The sequence below is a fragment of the Ictalurus furcatus genome, chromosome 12 (genome assembly GCF_023375685.1).
Source record: "Ictalurus furcatus strain D&B chromosome 12, Billie_1.0, whole genome shotgun sequence".
NCBI classification, from domain to species: domain Eukaryota; kingdom Metazoa; phylum Chordata; class Actinopteri; order Siluriformes; family Ictaluridae; genus Ictalurus; species Ictalurus furcatus.
Genome location: NC_071266.1, coordinates 11,899,654 through 11,923,468, shown reverse-complemented (window position 1 = coordinate 11,923,468; position 23,815 = coordinate 11,899,654). Strand labels below are relative to the sequence as shown.

General features: G+C 39.7%; 1 protein-coding gene across 1 annotated transcript; it reads right to left on the bottom strand.

Annotated features, from left to right (window-relative positions):
• Nucleotides 1-512: 512 nt before the first annotated feature.
• LOC128615771 (endonuclease domain-containing 1 protein-like) lies at nt 513-19,841 on the bottom strand. Its single transcript, XM_053638093.1, has 4 exons — nt 19,595-19,841; nt 17,257-17,713; nt 16,562-16,842; nt 513-699 (listed from the first exon to the last, which is right to left on the bottom strand). Exons 2-4 carry the CDS (start codon nt 17,569-17,571, stop codon nt 513-515), a joined length of 783 nt encoding a protein of 260 aa, XP_053494068.1. The 5' UTR covers nt 17,572-17,713; nt 19,595-19,841.
• Nucleotides 19,842-23,815: the final 3,974 nt, after the last annotated feature.

Genomic DNA, 23,815 nt, shown 5'->3' with positions numbered 1-23,815 from the left:
CACAAGCTGCAGGAACTTGATGTTGAAGTTCAGTAGAAGATGTGAGATGATCGCAGGAGATGTTAGTAGAGAGATCTTTATCTGTGGATGGACCGGCTGGTCTTTTGTTCTCCTGTTTCACACACTCACCTTTTTAAAACACTGCTGTCACATACACTTGTGGTCATTATTTCATGTCTATCTAACTTCTGTAGAAGTTGTGGTTACTGCTAGAGCAAGTGAAACTACCATCCTCTTCCTCTTCTTCTTCTTCTGAATTGTGTGGAAGGTACTGAAATGAAATAATGGAATGACAGTGAACTATACTGAATCTTTCAACTTACTTGTTCATTCAAAAAGATTGAATCGTTTGTGAAAAATTTATGCATTATGATTGGCCGTATTTTTTTAAGGGCAGTCAAACTCAGCAGCTTCTCTGTCACACAAACATATACACTGCTTCACTCACTTGAGGACTATTTTCGCACTCTTTGTTTCAAATGTATTCCGAAAACGAAAAACAAAAAACAGATTCACTGTTTCTTTTTGACCAGAGAAAGGGTGATGGTGATGTTTGTTTCTGGGTTTTGGATGAAGAATTCAGCACACTGGATCACCTTCATAAAATCCTTCACAACCTCTGAGCTCAGGAGCTTCATCCTGATGCACAGTGGTGGAGTGTGTGAGGAGTGCGTGAGGTGATGGAGAGCAGAAATCCACCTGAAGACAGGAGAACACATGAACCAATAAATACCTGCAATACAGTTAACATGGAGGTGAGACCTGTCTGCTGCTCTTAACTATAGAGCGATAAGGCAGTTTTGTGGCTGTAGCTCAGTGCTAACCCTGTAAAACGCAAATTTCTTGCTTTTGAATTGTATTAATTGAGTTTCTCATCACAAGCTGCTGGAACTTGATGTTGAAGTTCAGTAGAATATGTGATATGATCGCAGGAGATCTTAATAGACAGATCTTTATCTGTAGGAGGACTGGCTGGTCTTTTGTTGTCCTGTTTCACACACTAACCGTTAGATACACTGCTGTCATGCATATGTGTGGTCATGAGGTTTTGCCCACCTAATTTCAGTAGAAGTCGAGGTTACCACTAGAGCAGGTGAAGCCATCCTTCCATTTGCAACATTCTTCTTCTTCTAAATAATATTTTTTCCCTACTATTATTATTATTATTATTATTATTATTATTATTATTATTATCTGGAAAGCAACTTGAACTTCAGTACAGAGAAAAAGTACGAAACAAAGGGGAAAGTTTTCTTTTTTAGAAGCACTGAAGTGCAGACTGAACTGAGTTTCGGTATGAATCATTTACGTGCATGAGAACAGATCAGATCTTTTCAGATGTGACCGCACTGACCAGGACACACAGGTTTGTGAGGTACATTTTAAGTTAGTGTTTCTCCTCTGCGGGGGTAGAAAAAGTCCAGAGAAACAATTCATGTTAAACTACTTGTTAAAGTATGGAAGTGAGTCAAAATCTTATTTGATTCAAAGTAGAACTATTGAGCCAAAAATGAGTGATGCTCAAAAAGAGTCAACATTAAAAGTATTTAATGTATTCTTTGTATTTTGAAGCCACTGAAAAAAGCTGGTCATCTGTAACAGCAGCCACCAGTAACCCAGTAACCCTAAACTCCAACCACTGGGAGCCCAGACCCCAGGAACTCCAGCCATCTGTACCACAGCCACCCTCAAACATGATAAGATCACTGAAACACAATCCAAACACTAAATAAACCAATGCTATGTCTGAAATTTGTCTCAAACTTATGCAATCTTCTAGACAGTAACTGAGTAGTAACACTAACTGGTTTTCCTATTAGAGTCAGTGTTTTACTACATTTTACTAAACGGAATAATGTAATGGGTTCTTAGAAGTTAAACAGATGGTCCACATACATAGTCCAAAAACATGTGTGTAATACCCTGGTGGTCGGTGTGATGGAACTGAGGAGACGTGATTGCAGGCATGCCTTCTGCTGACTCCACCAACCAACCCTTTCTTCGAGAGACAGGACATCTCTCACAGTTATCTGCACCCCGTACTGTAGATCAAATTAAATTAACTGGCTGAAGTGGCAGGTACCAAGGAATAATCCCTGCATTGACATCCTTCATCTGGTGGAACCACTGGAGTGAGGTGTGCTCCAAAAAAGGGCGAATGCCCACCTTAACAGATAGTATTGGAGATTGAGGACCAGCCAGTTGGTGTTATAGTGCTATATCTTCCTTATGGAGAGTTTACAGCTGATGTACAGCATTGGGCACTCCTTCCCCCTGTTGATGTAAGAGTGGGCTACCATAAAGCACAGCTTTCACCTGACTAAAGGTCTATTAGCATGACTCCATCAACTGCATCGGGTTTGGTGCTCCCTTTTTAGTGTGGTCAGTCAGAGGACTGGGTACGTATGAATTATTATATAGGAATACAATGGGATAATATCCCGGCAGCCCTTGTTGATCTTGGGTTTTGAGTAGACAGCAATCACTACTGGCTTGTAATTTTGGGGATGCACTTCCAGTTCCTGTTCAGTTCTTTGGCTTTGCTGCCTGTCTCAAGGATCCCAGGACAACCCTCAGATGTTAAATCACTGGGTCTGCTGCCAGCCCTTGCTATAATTTTACAGTTATCTAATATGGCCAATGTTTTTATCTTAAGCAAATTAAAATTGTAAATGGATACAGCTGAGCAGTGGAGAGTTAAGGGCCTTGCTCAGGGATCCAACAATGGCAGCACTGTGGTGCTGAGATTTGACCTCATGACCTTATGATTAGAAGCTCAGTAGCCCAATGCCTTAGCCACCACTGAGCTGCTATAGCCTTTAAATAATAATGTCATGCATAGAGAGGTATATGTGTGTCAAATTTAGACACCTCACTGATTTTCTAAAGTTCTCACAGAACTGACTGACCTGTCTGCTATGGGAATCAGGACAACAGGGCTAGACCACTCACTCTGGGACTCCTCAATTAAACCCACATTAAGACCCTATGATTGAGCTGTTACTATGGAAACAATGATGTATTAGAATGAGCACATTAATATAAACCTGTGATTTGCAGCTGCACTACTTTCAGAGTTGCTGTCACCAAAAATTAAGCACCTTCAGCTTCAAGTTCTCAACAGCATTGTGGTAATATTAACATTAACAATTGTTAATCTCCAGCAGAAATAAACCCTAAGCAATGCTACAATAGAAAATTAAGCCATGTTATAAACATCAGTGTTAAAGAAATTTGTCTGTATCGACTGTTTATTCAAACCATGACAAAAAAAACAAAACAAAACAAAAAACGACATCATATTTCTAAAAGTTGATAATGTCCTGAAGGATGTAACTGAACCACCACTACAACATAAATTATATTGACATGAACTAACAACTACAGTGTTATAAGTAGGCAAGGGTGATAAATCAGCCCTCCGGCTTGAGACAGTAGATCCACCCTAAGGGCTCAAATAGGGCACCCGAAAGACCTTCCAGGACCACAGAAGGTCCCAGGAAGGTATGCGCGTCCTGCAGATGGGTCTCAACCATCTGACACCACACATTAACCTCGAAGTTAGAGGATGTTGCCCCAGAGAAGCTCCATCAACAGAGGCATGGCTGGCCGAAACGGCGGCCAAGTAACCCTGATTGTAGAAGGAGCCCAGCCCACTGAGAAACATTCTTGTAAGAACTCCAGGACTGTAGCTATTGTGCAGTTCACTGGGTCTAGCTGACGTTCCTCACACCACAAGACAAAAAGCTGCCACTTGAGTGCATACAATTTCCTTGTGGATGGTGCTCTAGCATTTAACATGGCTTCAACAATCTCAGTTGTGAGACCAGAATCTATGAGCTGGTGCCCCTCAGGGGCCAGACCCACAGTTTCCGTAGTTCTGGCAGAGGGTGATAAATCAGCCCTCCGGCTTGAGACAGTAGATCCACTCTAGGGGCTCAAATGGGGCACCCGACAGACCTTCCAGGACCACAGAAGGTCACAGGCACGTATGCGCGGCCTGCAGATGGATCTCAGCTGTCTGACACCACGCATGAACCTCGAAGTTAGAGGATGTTGCCCCAGAGAAGCTCCATCAACAGAGGCATGGCTGGCCGAAACGGCGGCCAAGTAACCCTGATTGTAGAAGGAGCCCAGCCCACTGAGAAACGTTCTTGTAGGAGCTCCAGGACTGTAGCTATTGCACAGTTTACTGGGTCTACAGTGGATCTCTGTGGACGGGAATCTCCCAAGGAGTGCCATCTCGCAGGAATATTATCTCTCAAAACCATGTTTGAGCGGGCCAAAAAGGTGCTACTAGCAGACTGTCTTGGCGAACTCTCGCTAGAGCTTGTGGGAGCAGAGCGATGGGGGGAGCAGCATACAGATGTGACCTCGGCCACATGTGTGGACTCCACCCCAAAAGTCTCCCAAGATCCAGCTTTATCTTGCTCAGTGTTGATAGGATTGACACTACGCATATTGGAGATAGAAATGTACTCATCGTAGTAGAATCATATGCACCGGGGAAAGCATACTTTTCTGAGATTCAACCTGAGCCCCAAGCTCTTCATGTGGGCGAGAACAACATCTCGATGTTGAACCGCCAGCTCCCTGGATCATGCTAGAATTAACCAGTTGTCCAGGTAGTTTGGTACACAGATGCCCTGGAGTCCCAATGGAGCCAGAGTGACATCTATGCACTTTGTGAAGGTGCGAGGGGATAAAGCTAGCGATATTCCTACGTGGAAATATGAACCTTTTAGATCTATCACCACAAACCAGTTCTCGAACTGAATCTGTGGCACGATAAGTTTGAGCATCAGCCTCTGAACCTGTATGTCCGAAGAGTACGGTTCAGATGACGCAGATCTAAAATCGGCCGCATACTCCCACTTTTTTGCGGAACAGGAAATAATGGCTGTAAACCTCCCCCTCTTCGGGAACGGGGTACATGTTCTATGGCCCCATTGTCCAAAAGGAAACTTACTTCCTGCGGTAACGTTTGCCTCTGGTCTGTGCTGACTGCTGTGGTGAGCACATCTGTGAACGGGGGGGGGGGGGGGGGGTCGTCGAGCTATAAACTGTACCTGGTAACCCTTCCTACAGTAGACAGAACCCATGGAGACGCATTTGGCAGTAGTTTGCACGCTGCCCGATGGTCTTTTAGTGACGTTAACTATTCCACATTCTATTGGAGGGAAAGCATCAGATTTTCGTTGCCCTGTGACAGCTCACTGACCAGAGAACACTGAAAACTCGGGGACTGCCTTGGCTAAGGGAGGCCCTACAGTAGCACTGGGGGCTACCTGCCCTAACAACCTCATGTCCCCAGATACATCCCTCCATGGCCCCTCAGGACCGCTCTTCTGTGCCTGCATGGCCTTTATGACCATTTTCTGATCAGGCCTAGTAGCAGACCGCGACTGTGGCCACCCGGTTCCCCTGGCTGTCTGTGGGGGTTGGCGGGCTGCCATACTCACCTTCTGGGTCTCCCTCACACTAGTGCTGGACCAGGCTCCATTCGTGGACGCCCGGGTGAGCTCTAGACAACAGGGAAGGAACTGGCTTTTTTTTGAATGCCGCAATATGTCGAGCTCACTCAGCAGGTCTGCTTGGTAGGCCTGCAACACTGTCATTGTCTGCAGTGACCCACAAGCAAGACTACTACTGCATAGGCTTGCCCACCAATGCCACGGTGGCCTTACATGGCTTGGATGCAAGCCGGCCCCCGTAATTACCTGCCGTCGGCTAAATAACCATGCCGTTCATTCCCACAATGGCCAAATAATCCAACATCGTGGGGTTATGAATATGGCTTATGCATGGTTTTCCCCCAGAAGCCTGAGATTTTGCAGTGTGAGGGATTTACTTTCACTGGGTAATCACTTCAAGCAGCTCTTTATATGCTGCTCTCAGCTTTTAACACGTCCTTCTAACTGCTCGGAATCAGAGAGGAATTATTACCTTTTGGTGTTCCGTAGAGGAAGGAGGAGTCGCGATGTGAGCTCCAAAACCCAGCGGAGAGCCGAACCCGGAAGACAGAGCAAGAGATAGAGCAGTGCTCATCTCCGGCTCCTCTTCCGGATCCATAAGAGATCTCCCGATCCTCAGACGGCTAGCTGCCTCGGCAGCGGCCGGCCTAGATCCGCAAGGCTCTGAAACCCAACTCGCTTCGGCATCCGAGAAGAGCGCGAGTCGAGCTGCTTAATGTAGCCGTTACAATGCACAGCCTCTTGAGGCTGCCATCGCATGCTACACTCCTAAACACTTCACCCAGAAAGTGTGCACTTTTCCCCGTGATGAAACGGGAGCAAGCCGTAACACACTTCCTGAATTCTTTCTCGCTCATTACTCACCTCTCTTTTCCTCTAAAAAAAAAAACCAGAAAAGTTAAGAGATTTTGAGAAAATATCGAGAAGAAATGAAGCTGCTTTTTTTTGTTTGTTTGTTTATTTATTTATTTTTTTTGGTCACACAAACAGCAGCAGTCTCGCTGAAGATAATAGAGTCTGGCGGCGTGGTTCACAGGTGCCATATATATCATGCGACGCACTTAATTGCCACATCACCTGATCATGGCAGGCCTATAAGTAGAGGCATGATTTTACACAAGCTTCAGATACCGGTCACGCGCTAGGCGTTCCCATACTGTTATGCTAAATGCAACGTCGAAGTTCCCTTTGAAAGGGAACTTTTTGTATTCAGAAAGTGTCACTGTGCCGTGTGATAAAATTATGAGGTGGCAAAATCTGTTTTTTATTTCTGAAAAATAAAAAAATCTGAAAAATAAAAAAATCACCTTTTGTGAGCCATACCCTTAAGTAGGTGGGTGAATATTTGGGTACTGACTTAAAGCAGCACTGTGCGTATCATTCAGCTAGTGGTGGGGTGGTAGAGAGAGAAAATGGGACACTAAAAAACAGACTGAGGAAATGCTGTTCTGAAGCAAATAGGATGGTCTTAGCCCCTTTGGGATACTGTTTGGGAGACCTCCACACACAGGACATGGGCTTGTGACAGCTCCTCTTCCCGACGCTGCAGCATGTGATGATGCAATGTTAAATTATTGTGCAATCCTGTCCTCTGCTCTGCACTCTATCCACAAGCAGGTAAAGGCAGCGCTTCAAGCTCCAGCCATGGGTCCGCTGCATGATCTGAAGCCCGGAGAGTGGATCATGATCAAGGACTTCCGCAGGACCAGGTGGAGCAAGCCACGGTGGTCAGGGCCATTCTAGATCCTTTTCGTCACTCACTCCATGGTAAAGGTCAGCCAGAGAGCAATGTGGATGCACACCAGCCACTGCAGGAGTGTGCCAGAGCCGAGGAATGAGCTGGAGAAGACGGGACTTCGACAGGACTAGAAAGTGATTCTCTATCAAGAGGCCTCTCTATCAAGAGGACTGATGCTCACAAGCAACGATCTGCATATACACACCCACACACATGACACACTACACCCAGACACATCAGCACACCAATCTCACGTGACTCCACGACAGACAGTCTTAAGTGGTATCTGGTAGCCTGTGAAATCATGGTACTTTTTGGAGAAAATGTTGATGACATGGAAACTGTACTCTTAGGAGAACTGAACTTCATTAGTGAGTACTATATAGCCACGTGACCAGGACAGCGGTTAGACGACGTGACTTTGCTACCTCACGTCTTATGTCCCAAAGGTCCCTGACTACAGACTACTGTTGTAGACTAGACACAAATCATTAGATGTCGATCTGCACATCCACTCATACATACAATTCCTAATCATGCACCCTTCTCTTGGTATAGGTGGTATCTTTTAGTAAGCCCTGCCACAGAAATAAACTCACAAATCACTGGGACCATTCCCGACAACACTGGGGGTATGGGGGTAGACATTTAATCTGGAAAGATAAACCAAAGCGTGATATTGAAGTTTATTGGGTGGAAGACTTAATGATCAATCCCGCCAATCACATCCTTGCAGCAGAAAGAGAGCATGATGCACACACTTTTACCCAAATTTGGTATTTAGCTGATCGTGGTGACGGGACTAAGTGCCTAAGGCGACATGATTTCTATAGGTCCCACATAAGCCCGCGAAGTTCTTTAGTAGAATATTGCTGCATATTGGACGACAATTAGTAGTTAAAAGCCCGTATGCCAAGATATTGGCTGCCTCTGTAAACCGTTCTGTATCACCTTTTGTCAGAAGAATCATTGCCAACAGTGCTACCCACACAACGTCACATGTCCCCTCGTCACGCAGACATATAATGGTTATTCTATCATTGAACACATGCGGTCTGTGATACGCAACCCTCTAGCGAGACAGGGTTTGATTGGCTGAACTCAGTACTCGGGGGATGGGGCTCGTGGATATTAACCTTCTGCCTACCAATAGGTGCAATGATTCTTCTTGTCTTGCTCATTTTGCCTTGTATTGTTTCTCTCGTTTGGAGCAGTCTCTCACGCTCACTGAAATCACTAATGACCAAACACTGATGCTGACAAACACTGATTATGATCCCTATGATGACCAACCTGACTTGTATCCTAAACCTGACTAGGTCCCCTTTATGGCCTAATAGTTATTTTTGCTCCCTCAGTGTTGGATTGAGACACGACCCGCTGCATTTCATCACTCCCCCTGTACACATGTTTTACATTGCTGCAGTGAGGTCAGTATTTTTCCAGCCTCTCCTGTGCTTTACATTAAGAGCAGATACAAAACCTACAGATATATAACTGAAAGTGATAGTAATAATAACAGATAGAGGTAATTAACTACCTGAAGTGGTTCAGTTATAATAATAATAATAATAATAATAATAATAATAATAATAATAATAATCTTATTATTATTATTCAGTGAGATTAAGCTGTAAGCTAAAATCTCCCCCTAATCATGTGTATGGAGGAATAAAATATCATACGTTTCTGAGGTCAGTCTGATTAACATATCAGTCAGAGTCAGAATCAGTTTTCATGGAGGAATTAGAGATGAATTATCCATCCATCCATCCAATTTCTATACCACTTATCCTTACTGGGTCGCTTGGAACCTGGCGCTTATCCCAGGGAGCATGGGGCACAAGACGGGGTACACCCTGGACAGGGTGCCAATCCATCGGACGCACATTCACACACCCACTGAATCATCATGAAGTTTACTCTGTAATTATTCACACTGGCACAGACAAATAAAATCTGAGATAAAACAAACAAACAAACAAACAAACAAAAAACTAACTAACTAACTAACTAAACAAGTAAATAAACATCTTACTGAGATATTTAAAAATATATATTAAACTATGAATTTGTAAAAATTATTTGATGTAAGATATAACTATTGTTTTTATGAACATTTTAAAAAACAATTCCTTTTGTATAAACACACATACATTTATTACATAAATTTAAAACAAATATAAAAGTATTTAATTAAAAAAAACAATTATATTAAAATGTAAAATAAATATGTGATACGTATATATATATATATATATATATATATATATATATATATATATATATATATATATATATATATATATACACATGTTTATATAAACTAGGAAAATTGTTTTTATGTATATTGTTTTAATTAGATTGTTTGTCAATAAATGTATTTACAAAATTTATATTTTATAAAATGTATTTATATAAATGTATTCATTATTATTATTATTATTATTATTATTATTATTATTATTATTATTATTATTATTATAGCGGATATGATTATATTTATTTTAAATTATTTCTAAAACACACACGGTGTTATAAACTTGTAACTCAGCTCCCTCTCTGTACACACTGGTGCAATGGCGCCACCTGCTGGAAATTCATTCTAAATATCATAATAATAATAATAATAATAATAATAATAATAATAATAATAATAATAATAATAAATACATTTTATAAAATATAAATTTTAAAATATAAATAATAATGTAACAGTTCTTTATAAGATTTCACTGCAGTTAAACAGCTCAGAGTTTTTATAAAGGAGCTGAAAACTCAGCTGTCATTTAGCATTAAAACTTCTTTTACACAGAAAGTGTCACTGTGCAGTGTGATGAAATAATGACACGAGAAAATTCTCCACTTTCACAGCAAACTGAAGTTTTATTAAAGATCTGCAGGATAATTAACAGACAGAAATGTATGTAATTATACTGAATATAATATTTGCATAATGTTTAATAATAGTTTTTATTAGCAGAGAAGCAAACCTAACAATGTTGATTAAAAAGCTTTTTGCATGAGTGTACAAGTGTTACAGGAAAAATGAAGGTTAACAAAGTGTCTTTTACGCTGCTTTTACACTTTTCTAACAGATCTATTATTCTCAGTAATCCAGATGAAATAAAGATTAATGTAAATATCTTTATATTCATTCGCTAATAAGACTCACTGCTGTCCGAGTGTGAAGCAGCCGTAAATAAACACCTTGATTTCGTACCATTAAAAATGCATCAGAAGATGAGATGGAATATAATAGAGCATTTTTAAAAATGTTTTCTTTGCATACGTTTTAATCAGCATTAATGAAGCTGTTTTATGCGATTTTTAGATTTAAATAAAGAATTTCAGGTTAGAAAGGAGGCTGTATTTTCTCAACTGATAATCCTGGAAACACACTGAAATTCTGACCATACAATTCTGTGAGTCGTTTATTCAGGTTGTCAGTGGAGGGCTTCAGTACTTTAAAGTTCTCTAGCTCAGCGATGTAGGCCTTCGATATGAGTTCCTTATGATCATTTTTACCGGTGCAACAGAAAGCGCTCCAAAAATGACTAGGGATATTAATTCCTTTTTCATAATTGTTTTCGCCTCTTGTTATCGGTATCCAATTATTCCCTGGAACGACCCCGGTCACAATGTACGCCAGGTGATCATGGTCTACCCTGCAACTGTTCTTTATTTCTTTACGCATCGGTTCCTCCACTTGCTTTGCCCATGCCCCGTTGCTGTTTTGTGTTTGTGGTGCTATATTGGTTAAAGTGAAGGTGGAATCTGCTTGATCCTGATTAGCAGCATAGCTACGTGGAAACACATGACCTCGAGTATACACACTGCCTGTATAATCTGAGTCCACAGCCTGGTTAATTATATTTCCCACAGTTTTCAGGTCTCTCGGGGAATCCATCATCTCTGTCTTGTTTTTATATTCGTTGATATCTTCAAGCTGTTATGGAGGAGAAATGAAATAGTAGTGAATTAAACACAAACACATTATACAACTCAATCAACACTGTTCATAATAAATAAAACACAAAAACCTAATTTTACAGAAATAAAATCTTAAAATTGGTGTACAGTCTTAAAAGTCTTAGAATGTTTTATTTATTTATTTGCTTGTTTGTTTGTTTACTGACTTATTTATTGCATGCACTATTTTTTGGTTATTTCGCATTTACTTGCTACAATCTTTGTCCAAACAGTTTTTCCTGCCTGAAAATCATTTAGTTCAGTACGTAAATGCTGCATACGTGAATAAATCAGTAATGAAAGGTTTAAACACACTGACTGACCTGAGGTTCAATTTTCCATACATCGCGTTCAGTCTTCTCTACCTTTAACAACGTGTAGGCCGAGTAAACAGGGATCCTCCTCACAGTGTCATACACGGTGGCAAATCTGTATGCGTTTTTCCAGCGCTGACAAATCGTCTTATACTGACGTCCAGGGAAGATAGTGGGGATGATGATTTTATTTTTCATTTCTGGGTTTCGGATGAAGAATGAAGGACAGTGTTGTTTAAAAGAATTGACAACCTCCGTCAGGGTCAGTGAGGAGAAAGTGGAGAGCAGGAGCACCAGAGCGAGGAGCTTCATCCTGATGCACAGTGGAGGAGTGTGTGTGAGAGGAGTGTGTGTGTGAGAGGAGTGTATGAGGAGTGTGTGTGAGGAGTGTATGAGGAGTGTGAGAGGAATGTGTGTGAGGCGTGTGTGTTTAGTGTGTGGGGAGTGTGTAAGGATTCTGTGAGGAGTGTCTGAGATGATCAAGAGCAGAAATCAACCTGGAGACAGGAGAACAAAAGAACCATTAAATAGATCAAATACAGTTAAAGTGAGGAGTGTATACAGTACCGTAACGAAGACGAACTGTATGTTGATACGTGAAATTCTGGAGGGACGTCGGATGGCGGTGACGTAATGACGCGGGCTGTTAATCTAATTATATTCTATAACATGTAAAACGGGAACATGACAGGAGTATTCTAAAAGCAACTCATGTAAACACCTTAATCACATTATTATCTTAATCAGAGTAAGGTCAATAATTAGATTACTGCTGTCCATGTAAACGTAGTCAGTGTTTCGAATCTGTTAAACCTGGGCTCGTGTGAATCTTTGTCCAGTAGGGGGAGCTAGTGAACTGTTATACTGTTAATCTGCTGAAAGATGGAGATATCCAGAAACCACACACACACACACGCACACACACACACACACGCGAGGAAATAAATGTAGTAAATAAGATGGGGCAGCTCTGGTAGCAGATGCTGTGTGTGTGTGTGTGTGTGCATTCTCGAGCAGAGGAGCTAATTGGAGCAGCCCGGGGAAGGATCTGGTGTCAAACAGAACACTACAGAAAATAAGCGGTGAACAGTTGTGTGTGTGTGTGTGTGTGTGTGTGTGTGCGCAACTACATCACAATTCTGACACAGCCATCAGCACGCTGGAAATGTGAGGGCAAGAGTGGCGTGAGTGTAATATCACACACACTCACATGGATCATTTTAATGTTCAGCTGGTAATTTTCATTTCAAATAATAATAATAATAATTATTATTACATTTTTGACAGTTTCAGTCAAAAAGCATCTAAGTAAGTAAACACATGAATTTAAAAGAGTGTAATTGTAGATAATAAACACTTTTCAGTGATGTCCTGCTGACTGGAGGAAATCATATTGTAAGAGGGGTTAAGGAGAACTTGAGAAGGTCCAATCTCGAAATGGGTTTGAATAATGCAGGCATACGCACTTAGACATAATGCTTTTACTAACTTTATTGTCAGAGCTACATTTCCTCATTGAGTCACTCACATGAACTTTTCGCGCTCTCCCCCTTGCGCATGTCCCTGAACCCCAACATGAACTCAGTGCGTCACTCACACCAGTGGAACAGCACTACTTCTCTTACTCAACACGATTATATTGAAGTATAAATGACTCATAACATACATTAGCCTAATCGCACATAAACATTTCAAATAAAATAAACAATTTAAAACTCTTATACAAAATATAAAACAGAGAAATAAACCTCACATTATATTCAAGTTCATTTTAAATCATAGAAATGTACTTTTACTTCACTATTGATTGCGTTCTTCCATTACTGTTTCTCACCACAAGCTGCTGAAACTTGATGATGAAGTTCAGCAGAAGATGTGAGACAAGTGCAGGAAGAGACCTTTGTATAGAGATCTTTATCCGTATAAGGACCGTCTGATCTCTGGCTTTGTCACACACACTTGTGGTCATGAATTCATGTCCATCTAATTTCTGTAGAAGTCATGTTTAACACTAGACATTTGAAGACGTTTTATTATTAAGGTACATAAAAAGTTTAATGTTTTTGTGTTCAGAACCACTGAACTCCAGACTACTGTTACAACCCGCTAATCTTTGGGATGGGAAGTTTTTTCTGTGTGCTGTGCCATATTTTGTGTGCAGGTCCGAGCTCCCTCCCAGAGTTTCCAGCCTGCCTTGCTCCAGCCTTCCCTGATGACATCACTGAATGGCGACCATATTTAAAGAGGAAGAGGGCCGAGGGAGGAGGATGTTGGAGGTGGTTATGTGAGAGCTGGTGTTAGGAGTGTGTATTTGCTTCGTGTATTTGCTTCGTGTATTTGCTTTGTGTTGCTTGCCCTTGTGGCTCTAAATATTCTGTGTTCTGACTGCTGTTCTGGTTTTGACTCTTGCCTGGTTCTGATTGTGAGTTTGGTTGTCCCTGTATCTGTTTGTGCATTATATTCACCACTGTATATATTTTTCACTCGGTTTACCGGCAGTAGGGGTGTGGCTTCCATTTCTTTTGGAAGAGGAGTCCTTTTGTCTCTGTTTTTGGCTTAGGTAGTTAGGGAAGTATACTTGTATGTTCTTTATTTTCCTTTTAGGTAAACTAGCTACCTAAAATTCTCTTGTTTATTATTTTGGCCCACCCTGAAGGTATGCCTGGTGTTGGTACTCTGTAGTGTCTCTCTCTCTCTCTCTCTCTCTCTCTCTCTCTCTCTGATTATTTCCTTTGGATCATGAGCTGGTTACTCTGCGTGGCCTAACCTAGACTAGGTCATAACACCAGAGTTTCGGTATGAATCAGCTACCTGCATGAGAGGTGTAATGAGAACACAGAGGGTGGTGAGATGCATTTTAAGTAAGCATTCTTCCTTTGCAGGGTTAGAAAAGGTTCAGAGAAACAATATTTGGGTACGAAATAAAAATCTTACTTAATTCAAAAAAGAAATATGGAACCAAAAACATGTGCAATAAGACTATTTTTATTTATTTCAATGCCACCTAGTGATTATAACTGGCATTGCCATCCACAAAGTAAAATATTCATCTAGATTAGTTGTAATAAGTGTATGTTATTGGGTTCTCCATTGTAGATAATAGTCCATTTGACTGTTATAAAGCATATAGTTTAGTGTATCCAATAGCCATAATTTGTTTACTAATGTCATTACTGTTGTTTTAATATAAGGCCAATTTTGATTCCAGCAAGCACATGTATTAAACTGTCTCTTGAATCAAGAGGGTGTGATCACATGGTAGTCATGAATATAGTTGATAATCCTGACTTCTCTTTTGTTTTTAATCGGACACCATGTGGTTGGCTCCTACTACCCAAAGCAGTGTTGAAAAATCAGGTGGGTGGATGTGAGGTCCATTCTAAAAATAAATGGCACACTTATATAGTGCTTTTATCCAAAGTGCTTTACACTGTGTCTCATTCACCCATTCTCACACACCAACGGTAGCAGAGCTGCCATGCAAGGTACTAACTTGCCATCGGGAGCAACTTGGGGTTCAGTGTCTTGCCCAAGGACACTTTGGCATGTGGAGTCATGTGAGCTGGGAATCGAACCGCCAACCCTACAATTAATGGACAACCCACTCTACCAACTGAGCCACAGCCACCCACATTCTTTCACTTAGCCTCCCAAACTGATCAGCTACCCTAAACGCCAGCTGTCCATAACACAATCACCCATAATGTCATTACTGGTGTTTTAATGTAAGGCAAATTTTGATTGCAGAAAGCACACGTATTAAACATTGTCTCCTGGAGCAAAAGGGTGTGATCACGTGGTTGTGATGAATAAAGATGATAATCCTGACTTCTCTTTAGTTTTTAATTGGACACCATGTGGTTGGCTCATACTACCCAAAGCAGTGTTAAAAATCAGGTGGGTGGATGTGACTTCATCCATTCTTTCACTCAGCCTCCCAAACTGATCAGCCACCCTAAACACCAGCTGTCCAGAACACATTCACCCATAACCCCAGCCACCCCTAACCTCAACCACCTGAAACCCATTTTCCCCACTGTGTACAATTGCACATTATGCCCTGTTCTCCTAGATCTTTTTTGGACAGCCTTTCACTCACTCTTATAGTATTTATTTATTTATTTATTTATTTATTTATTTATTTATTTATTTATTTATTTATTAACCTGTGTAAAGTGTGATGTCACAATAAAATCCAAATCTTGCCTAAGAACACCCTCACCCTTGATAAAATCACTGTAACACACACCCTCTTGTGGCTGATTACTTTAATACAGAAGTTCTTAACCAGGGCTCACTTCACAAAGTTGAATGAGAAACACACAATGTATTCTTATGGTTTATTTGTTTGTTTTCCAAATAGGAGAAATATTGCTTTAACTATGATAAGGAATTTTCTCTGCTTCTATTTTGAAATGTTATTGAGAGTCCTAGTCAAACAAGCCACATTTAAATGATGACTGTACATGCTATTTTAGACTTTTCTAGACTGCACTTCTGCTACGGCCTGGCATCCAACTAAAATGCATGAGCTCACTGCACTTATTGATTTAATCATATAGATGGTCATTGTTTTAAAGTTGCTTATCATTAAAGAAACATATGATCCCCAAAGCACAATAAAGTGTTTCTGCAAGTGAAATAAAGCATATTAAAGAATCATTGCTTGATTAAAATGCTCAGTGTTTTTGCTTTTTGAATAAATAAGTGGATGAAGCAGTTTTAGGTCTAGAGAATTAGAGGGAATTAACTCGACAGAATTAAGTCACAAATCGCCAAAAATGCTGAAAGTTTGTTTATACAATCTGGTGAGGTGTATGTTCAGCCTATTAACACTCATCACAGTAAATTCATAAGTCTTTTTATTTGGTTCGTTTTGCAGAGAGAGGTAGGCCTTTGAAATTCTTTCCTTATTATTATTGTCGCAACAGAAAGCAGTCCAATAATAACTGGGAATGTTAATTCCTTCTTCATATGTTTTGTTTTCGGCTCTTTTTATGGGTATCCAATTATTCCCTGGAACGACCCCGGTCACAATGTACGCCTGGTGATTTTGGTCTAGCCTGCAAATTTTATTTATTTCTTTAAGCATCGGTTCCTCCACTTGCTTTGCCCACGCCCCGTTGCTGTTTTGTGTTTGTGGTGCTATATTGGTTAAAGTGAAGGTGGAATCTGCTTGATCCTGATTAGCAGCATAGCTACGTGGAAACACGTGACCTCGAGTATACCCACTGCCTGTATAATCTTTGTACACGGCCTGGTTAATTATATTTCCCACAGTTGTCGCATTTATGGGGGAATCAATCATCTCTTTCTTTTCTTTATATTCTTCAATATCTTCAAGCTGTTATGGAGGAGAAATGAAATAGTAGTGAATTAAACAAAAACACATTAAACAACTCACTCAACACACTGTTCATGATAAATAAAACACAACAATCTAATTTTACAGAAATAAAATCCATATTATTGGCGTAAAGTCCAGTGTTTAGATGTCTCTTATACTGAAATTTAAATTACACTTACAGTGCAAAAAGAAAGACTTTTAAAATTGGAGAAGGGAATGTTTATTTATTTATTTATTTGTTTGTATACTGACTTACTTATTGCTTGCACTACTTTTTGGTTATTTCATATTTACTTGCTACAATCTGTGTCCACTGTGTTTAACTGCACACACAGTGTCTCCTAAATTCGACATGTAAACGCTGCATATGTGAATAAATCAGTAATTAAATATTTAAACACACGGACTGACCTGAGGTTCAATTTTCCATACATCGCTGCGTTTAGTCTTCTCTACCTTTAACAACGTGTAGGCTGAGTAAACAGGGATCCTCCTCACAGTGTCATACACGGTGGCAAATCTGTATGCGTTTTTCCAGTGCTGACAAATCTTCTTATACTGATCTCCAGGGAAGATAGTGGGGATGATGATTTCATTTTGTTTATCTGGGTTTGGAATGAAGAATGACGGACAGTGTTTTTTAAAAAAACTCAAAGTATCCTCAACCTCCGTCAGGGTCAGTGAGGAGAAAGCGGAGAGCAGGAGCACCAGAGTGAGGAGCTTCATCCTGACACACAGTGGAGGAGTGTGTGAGGAATGTGTGAGGAGTGTGTGTGAGGTGTGTTTGTTTAGTGTGTGAGGAGTGTTTGTTTAGTGTGTGAGGCGTGTGTGTAAGGAGTGTCTGAGATGATGGAGAGCAGAAATCTACCTGAAGACAGGAGAACAGAAGAATAACTGAATAGATCAAATACAGTTAAAATGAGGAGAGACCTGCTCTCATCAGTAGATTGATAGATAGATAAGAGTTGTGACTGTAGCTCAGTGCTCAGCCTGTACAGTGGCTGTGAAATCTGTTTTTTAAGTAGTCCAGTGGTCCACACACTGATTCGGTGCTTGGACCCCTAATATCTATTTATCTATAAGCTAAGGGTTCCATAGAATAACTAATAGACTAATTCCTTCACTAATCACTGCTGTAGGAATGTCAACTAGTTGTTTGATGGAAAAACAAAGAGAGACAGACAGTAGAGAAAGAAAGCAGCTCTATGAACTCTGTAATTATGATATCTATCTCATACTTTATAAAGCCGTTTCTACAGTCGACTGCACAAGTCTACACTGGGAAAATTATTATTTTCTTTTGCTTTAAAGGACAGTTAACACTTTGATATGACTTTGCATGAAGTGGAAGGTGTGTGTGAGTCTGAGCGAGACAGATCAGCTAGTTTAGAGTCAGATCAGCGGTGCATGACAGCACAGAGAGGTTGATCTGGACTCGTTTCTGTCACAATTCGAGGTTGAGCCAGAAGCAGGTGCAGATAATGACTTTTATTGAAGCAAACATACTAAGAAACAAAGACACTAAGACAACTTGAAAAAACACTGTGGCATGAAACAAAACACTGAGACATAAACAACGTGAGTCTTAGACACTACTTGGTAGAATACTGTGGCAAAACTAATCATAGACTAACAAGATCAGGAAACATGGAACACAGGGGTCTGAGACAACGAAAGACAAGCACATAGTGCAGACCAGGACTATATATACACATGAGTGCTCATTAACCAAAACATGAATCAGGTGCAGGTGGTCATGTGACAACTAGAGCAGTGCAGTGGCTGATGGGAAGTGGAGTCCAGAGTTTCTTGATACGTGACAGTTTCAGGACGTTACTGAGGCTGGAGTTGAACAAGGTGTTAAAATCGCCCAGATAATGCAGTAGACATTTCAGCCTCCATCCACCATTAAGCACAGAGTTTATTATCATTCAGCTATAAGCAGGTTCCACACATCTTATGACCATTTGAAATGCACACTGGGTGCTTAACATAAAACACGTTTATGAAAGTAATATTCGGGAGCATATTATATATTAGTTTCTCTTAATTCACACTCATGCATGTTTTTGTGCAGTGTTTATTTTGAAGGATATACTTATGTACCAGCTGCAAATAAGTTATGATAGCGTGTCATTTATTTTCTGATTTGTGTACTTGTTCATTAATGGAAGGTAATGTAGTAGGTGTAATGAGAAAAATGTATAGTGAATGTTGCATTTGTCATGCATGCAGACAGTTGGGCTGCAAGGTGCTGATTCTTACTGCAGTAAAGTTAGTTTCGTATTCAGACATTTGGGTATTTGTGGTCAATAACTCATGAACGGCATATTGAACTATTGGAAGACCATGTGTTTCTAATGTCACATTAAAAATTGAACCAGCTACAATCATGTCATCAATTCTGGGAATTACTGAAGCTGCTACTGGGGTAAAGTTGGTTTTAGTTCTCAGTCCTAGTGCTACATTAGTATTTCACAATATACAGTGAAGGAAATAAGTGTTGAATGTGTCAACATTTTTTGCAGTAAATATATTTTCAATGAGGTTATTCACATGAAATTTTCACCAGACATCAGTACTAATCGTATGAAATGTTGATGTGTCCAATACTTATTTCCCCCACTGTGTGCGAGGGTGTGTGTGTGTGTGTGTGTGCGTGTGTGTGTGTATATATATATATATATATATATATATATATATATATATATATATATCTAGAGAGAGAGAGAGAGAGAGAGTTTCTCACCACAAGCTGCAGGAACTTGATGTTAAAGTTCAGTAGAAGGTGTGAGATGATCGCAGGAGGAGATCTTTGTAGAGAGATATTTATCTGTAGAAGGACGGCTGGTCTCTCGCTCTTCTGGCTCAGATACTCGCCTTTTATAACACTGCTGTCACGTACACTTGTCACGTGGTGTAGTTGTGGTGAAGAACAAGCTAATGTCCTTTTGTTACACATCAGCACTGCCCACTGTCTCAGCCTCCAAAGTAAATACAGTTTAATAAAGTTATTTTTGTCTTATTAAAATTAAGAGAGGAAAAAGAGGCAGTTGAAGGAACAACTGTTTATCATGTAGTTGCTATAAAATAAGGAAATTGTTTCACTGACATTCCACAACATTAAATGTAATTATAAATGGATAAAATGTATGATGTGTTGTTCATTAATAAATTAAAATGTGTAAATAATGGTAAATTATTCTGGTATAAAACACTTGGGGACGTGCTGTTATGGGAAATATTCACCTTCATGGCGGTGACAGTAATTCCCCTTCACTTCACCTGCGTCATACCACCCTGTTGTGAATTATTTTCCTGTAATAGCACACAATGTTGCATTTTATTCCATCCCTAATGCAGTAAATGTTAGTTAAATAAACCTTATATGAAGAGTCAACACTTTATTTACATCTAAAGGAGCAGGAACAGCTTTTAGGATCAGCATCTGTATAGAGAAGAAAGACGTTTATTAGTGAAAGAAACTTGAAGGAAGCCGTTATATCAACCTGAAATAAACTATTGCTGAAGTTCATTACTAATGAATTATTTATATGTTCTTGTTCTTATGTCTTCAACCACCAGTTCACACCTCCAGACCTCAACAAGCACCATGCGAGCTTTAAACAGCTTCAGAAAGCCACTGGTGTGAAGTTTTCAGTTTGTTTTTTTTATTTCTTGTTGTAAAACTAACACACATGGTGAGAAAACATTTCACTAAAGAAAATAATGTTACAACTTCTTAGAAGTTTTCACCGCAATTAAACAGCTCACTGTTTTTATGAACAAGCTGAAAACTCAGCAGTGTGATGAAAGGTGACAAAATCCTCCACTTTCACAGAAAAGAGTGAAGTTTTAGTAAAAATCTTTGGACTGAATAATTCTGGATTGTGATTGGTCAGGTGGCGTTGATTAATTTTCTATAACAGCAGCTCTGACAGTAGTGCAGCTGCTAATCAGAGGTTTATATTAACGCACTCATTCTAATATGCAGTCATTTCAAGAAATTTCACAGCAAACTGGAGTTTTATTAAAGATCTGCAGGTCCTTCAACAGTGAAATTGATTTATTTTACAGAAATACAGAAAACAATATGGTGACTGTCTGTTTATCTCTAATTCCACCTCAGCACTGTTGAATTCTGGACTGTGATTGGTCAGGAAGTGTTGAAGAATATTCTATAAAGCAGCTCTGACAGCAGTGAGACAGGTTTATACACATTCATGAAAGTAATGTTTGGGAGCATATTAGATATCAGTCTCTCTTAATTCACACTCATGCATGTTTTTGTGCAGTGTTTATTTTGAAGGATATACGTATGTACCGGCTGCAAATAAGTTATGATAGAGTGTCATTTATTTTCTGATTTGTGTACTTGTTCAATAATGGAAGGTAATGTAGTTGGTGTAATGAAAAAAATGAATAATGAACGTTGCATTTGTCATGCATGCAGACAGTTGGGCTGCAAGGTGCTGATTCTTACTGCAGAAAGTTAGTTCCATGTTCAGACATTTGGGTATTTGTGGTCAATAACACAGGAACTTCATGACGAACTATTAGGAGACCACATGTTTCTAATGTCACATCAAAAATAGAACCAGCTACAATCATGTCATCAGTTCTGGGAATTACTGAGGTAAAGTTGGTTTCAGATTTGCACGATCAGAGTTCTGTCTTCAATAGCTTTTGAGCTCTGGAGTGAAACAGTTAATAAGTGCAAATTAATGTTATTCTCAATCAAGACAGACAAATCAGCTACAACTTATTCTTTTTCAACAATAATTGATAATTTCTAATTAGTAAGTTACAGTTAATTAGTTAGTTACATTTACATTTATATAGTGGTAGCGCTTTCTAGACAATCAAAGCACCTTACACTGTATGGGGGATCTCCTCAACCACCACTAGTGTATAGCATCCACCTGGATGATGCGACGGCAGCCATAGTGTGCCAGAACTCCCACCACACACCAGCTACTAGTGGAGAGTAGAGAGTGATGTAGGCAATTCAGAGATGGAGATTATTAGGGGGCTATAATAGAGAAGAGCCAATGGGGGAATTTCACCAGGACACCGGCGTTATACCCATACTCTTTACGATAAGTGTCCTGGGATTTTTAATGGCCACAGAGTGTCAGGATCTCTGGTTAACGTCTTATCTGTAAGACGGTGCTGTTTTTACAGTGTAGTGTCCCTGTCACTATACTGGGGCATTAGGCCCCACACAGACCACAGTGTGAGCGGCCCCTGCTGGCCTCAGTAATACCAGTAATGCCAGCTGTCCATAACACAATCACCCATAATGTCATTACTGGTGTTTTAATGTAAGGCAAATTTTGATTGCAGAAAGCACACGTATTAAACATTGTCTCCTGGAGCAAAAGGGTGTGATCACGTGGTTGTGATGAATAAAGATGATAATCCTGACTTCTCTTTAGTTTTTAATTGGACACCATGTGGTTGGCTCATACTACCCAAAGCAGTGTTAAAAGGATTAAGCACAGCTCACCCAGAGTTAGATATTTTTTTCTTACATTGCCCCTAAACTCTATGAGAAATGTAGCCCCTATACATGCCTTAATTTAAGTTTTAGCACATTTAGATAGTTTTAAAAATTTAAGTTTTAGTTTTAAAAACATGTCACATGGTGTAGTTGTGGTGAAGAACAAACTAATGTCCTTTTGTTACACATCAGCACTGCCCACTGTCTCAGCCTCCCAAGTAAATACAGTTTAATAAAGTTTTTTTTTGTCTTATTAAAATCAAGAGAGGAAAAAGAGGCAGTTGAAGGAACAACTGTTTATCATGTAGTTGCTCTAAGATAAGGAAATTGTTTCACTGACATTCCACAACATATAATTATAGACCAATAAAATGTATGATGTGTTGTTCAATAATAAATTAAAAACTGTAAATAATGGTAAATTGTTCTGGTATAAAACACTTGGGGACGTGCTGTTATGGGAAATAATCACCTTCATGGTGGTGACAGTAATTCCCCTTAACTTCACCTGCATCATGCCACGCTGTTGTGAATTATTTTCCTGTAATAGCACACAGTGTTGCATTTTATTCCATCCCTAATGCAGTAAATGTTAGTTAAGGGAACCTTATGTTGAGACTCAACACTTTATTTACATCTAAACAAGCAGAAACATGTTGAAATGTCTTCAAACACCAGTTCACACCTAAAGACTAGTCAGACAAGTCAGACTAATACTTGTGGTTTTAAGACACGCCATGGTGAGAAAACATTTCACTAAGCAGAATAATGTAACAACTTCTTAGAAGTTTTCACCTCAGTGTTTTTATAAAGAAGCTGAAAAGCTGTTATGAAATGAGATGACAAAATCCTCCACTTTCACAGTAAATAGTGAAGATTAATTAAAATTCTGTAGGTCATTCAACAGAGAAATGGACTTATATTACACAAATACAGAAAACAATATAGTATGGTGACTGTTCATCTCTAATTCCACCTCAGCACTGTTGAATTCTGGACTCAGGCGAAGGCACGATCACTTGGATGTTGTTCTTATAGCAAAGGCCATGATTTAAAATGCTCAGTCGTTTATGGTCATGCAGAAAAGAGAAAGACAAAACAAAATGTTGTGCTCTTGCAAAATACAGAAAACAAACAGGATGCACTTTCCGCTGCATCCATCTCTGTGAACGTTCTGGAGCACATCACAAAAATGAACAGAAACTCAATATCTAAATATCTCTTAACGAACCAATTTAAATCCAAAACAAATATTCTCTGATTATGCAATGTGCATGAAACTAATGATAGGTGCACTTTTTCTGTCTACGCTCATTAGCGTGGATAGACACATCCACCCTATTCATTTGGTAATGACCCATGCGAGCCGAACAAACATGGTAAAAGCCCCCCATCGATGTGAAAAAAATGGCATCAAGCTTCATAAGATTCATTGACTTTTCCTCACTTTTGGATGATGGCACGCTA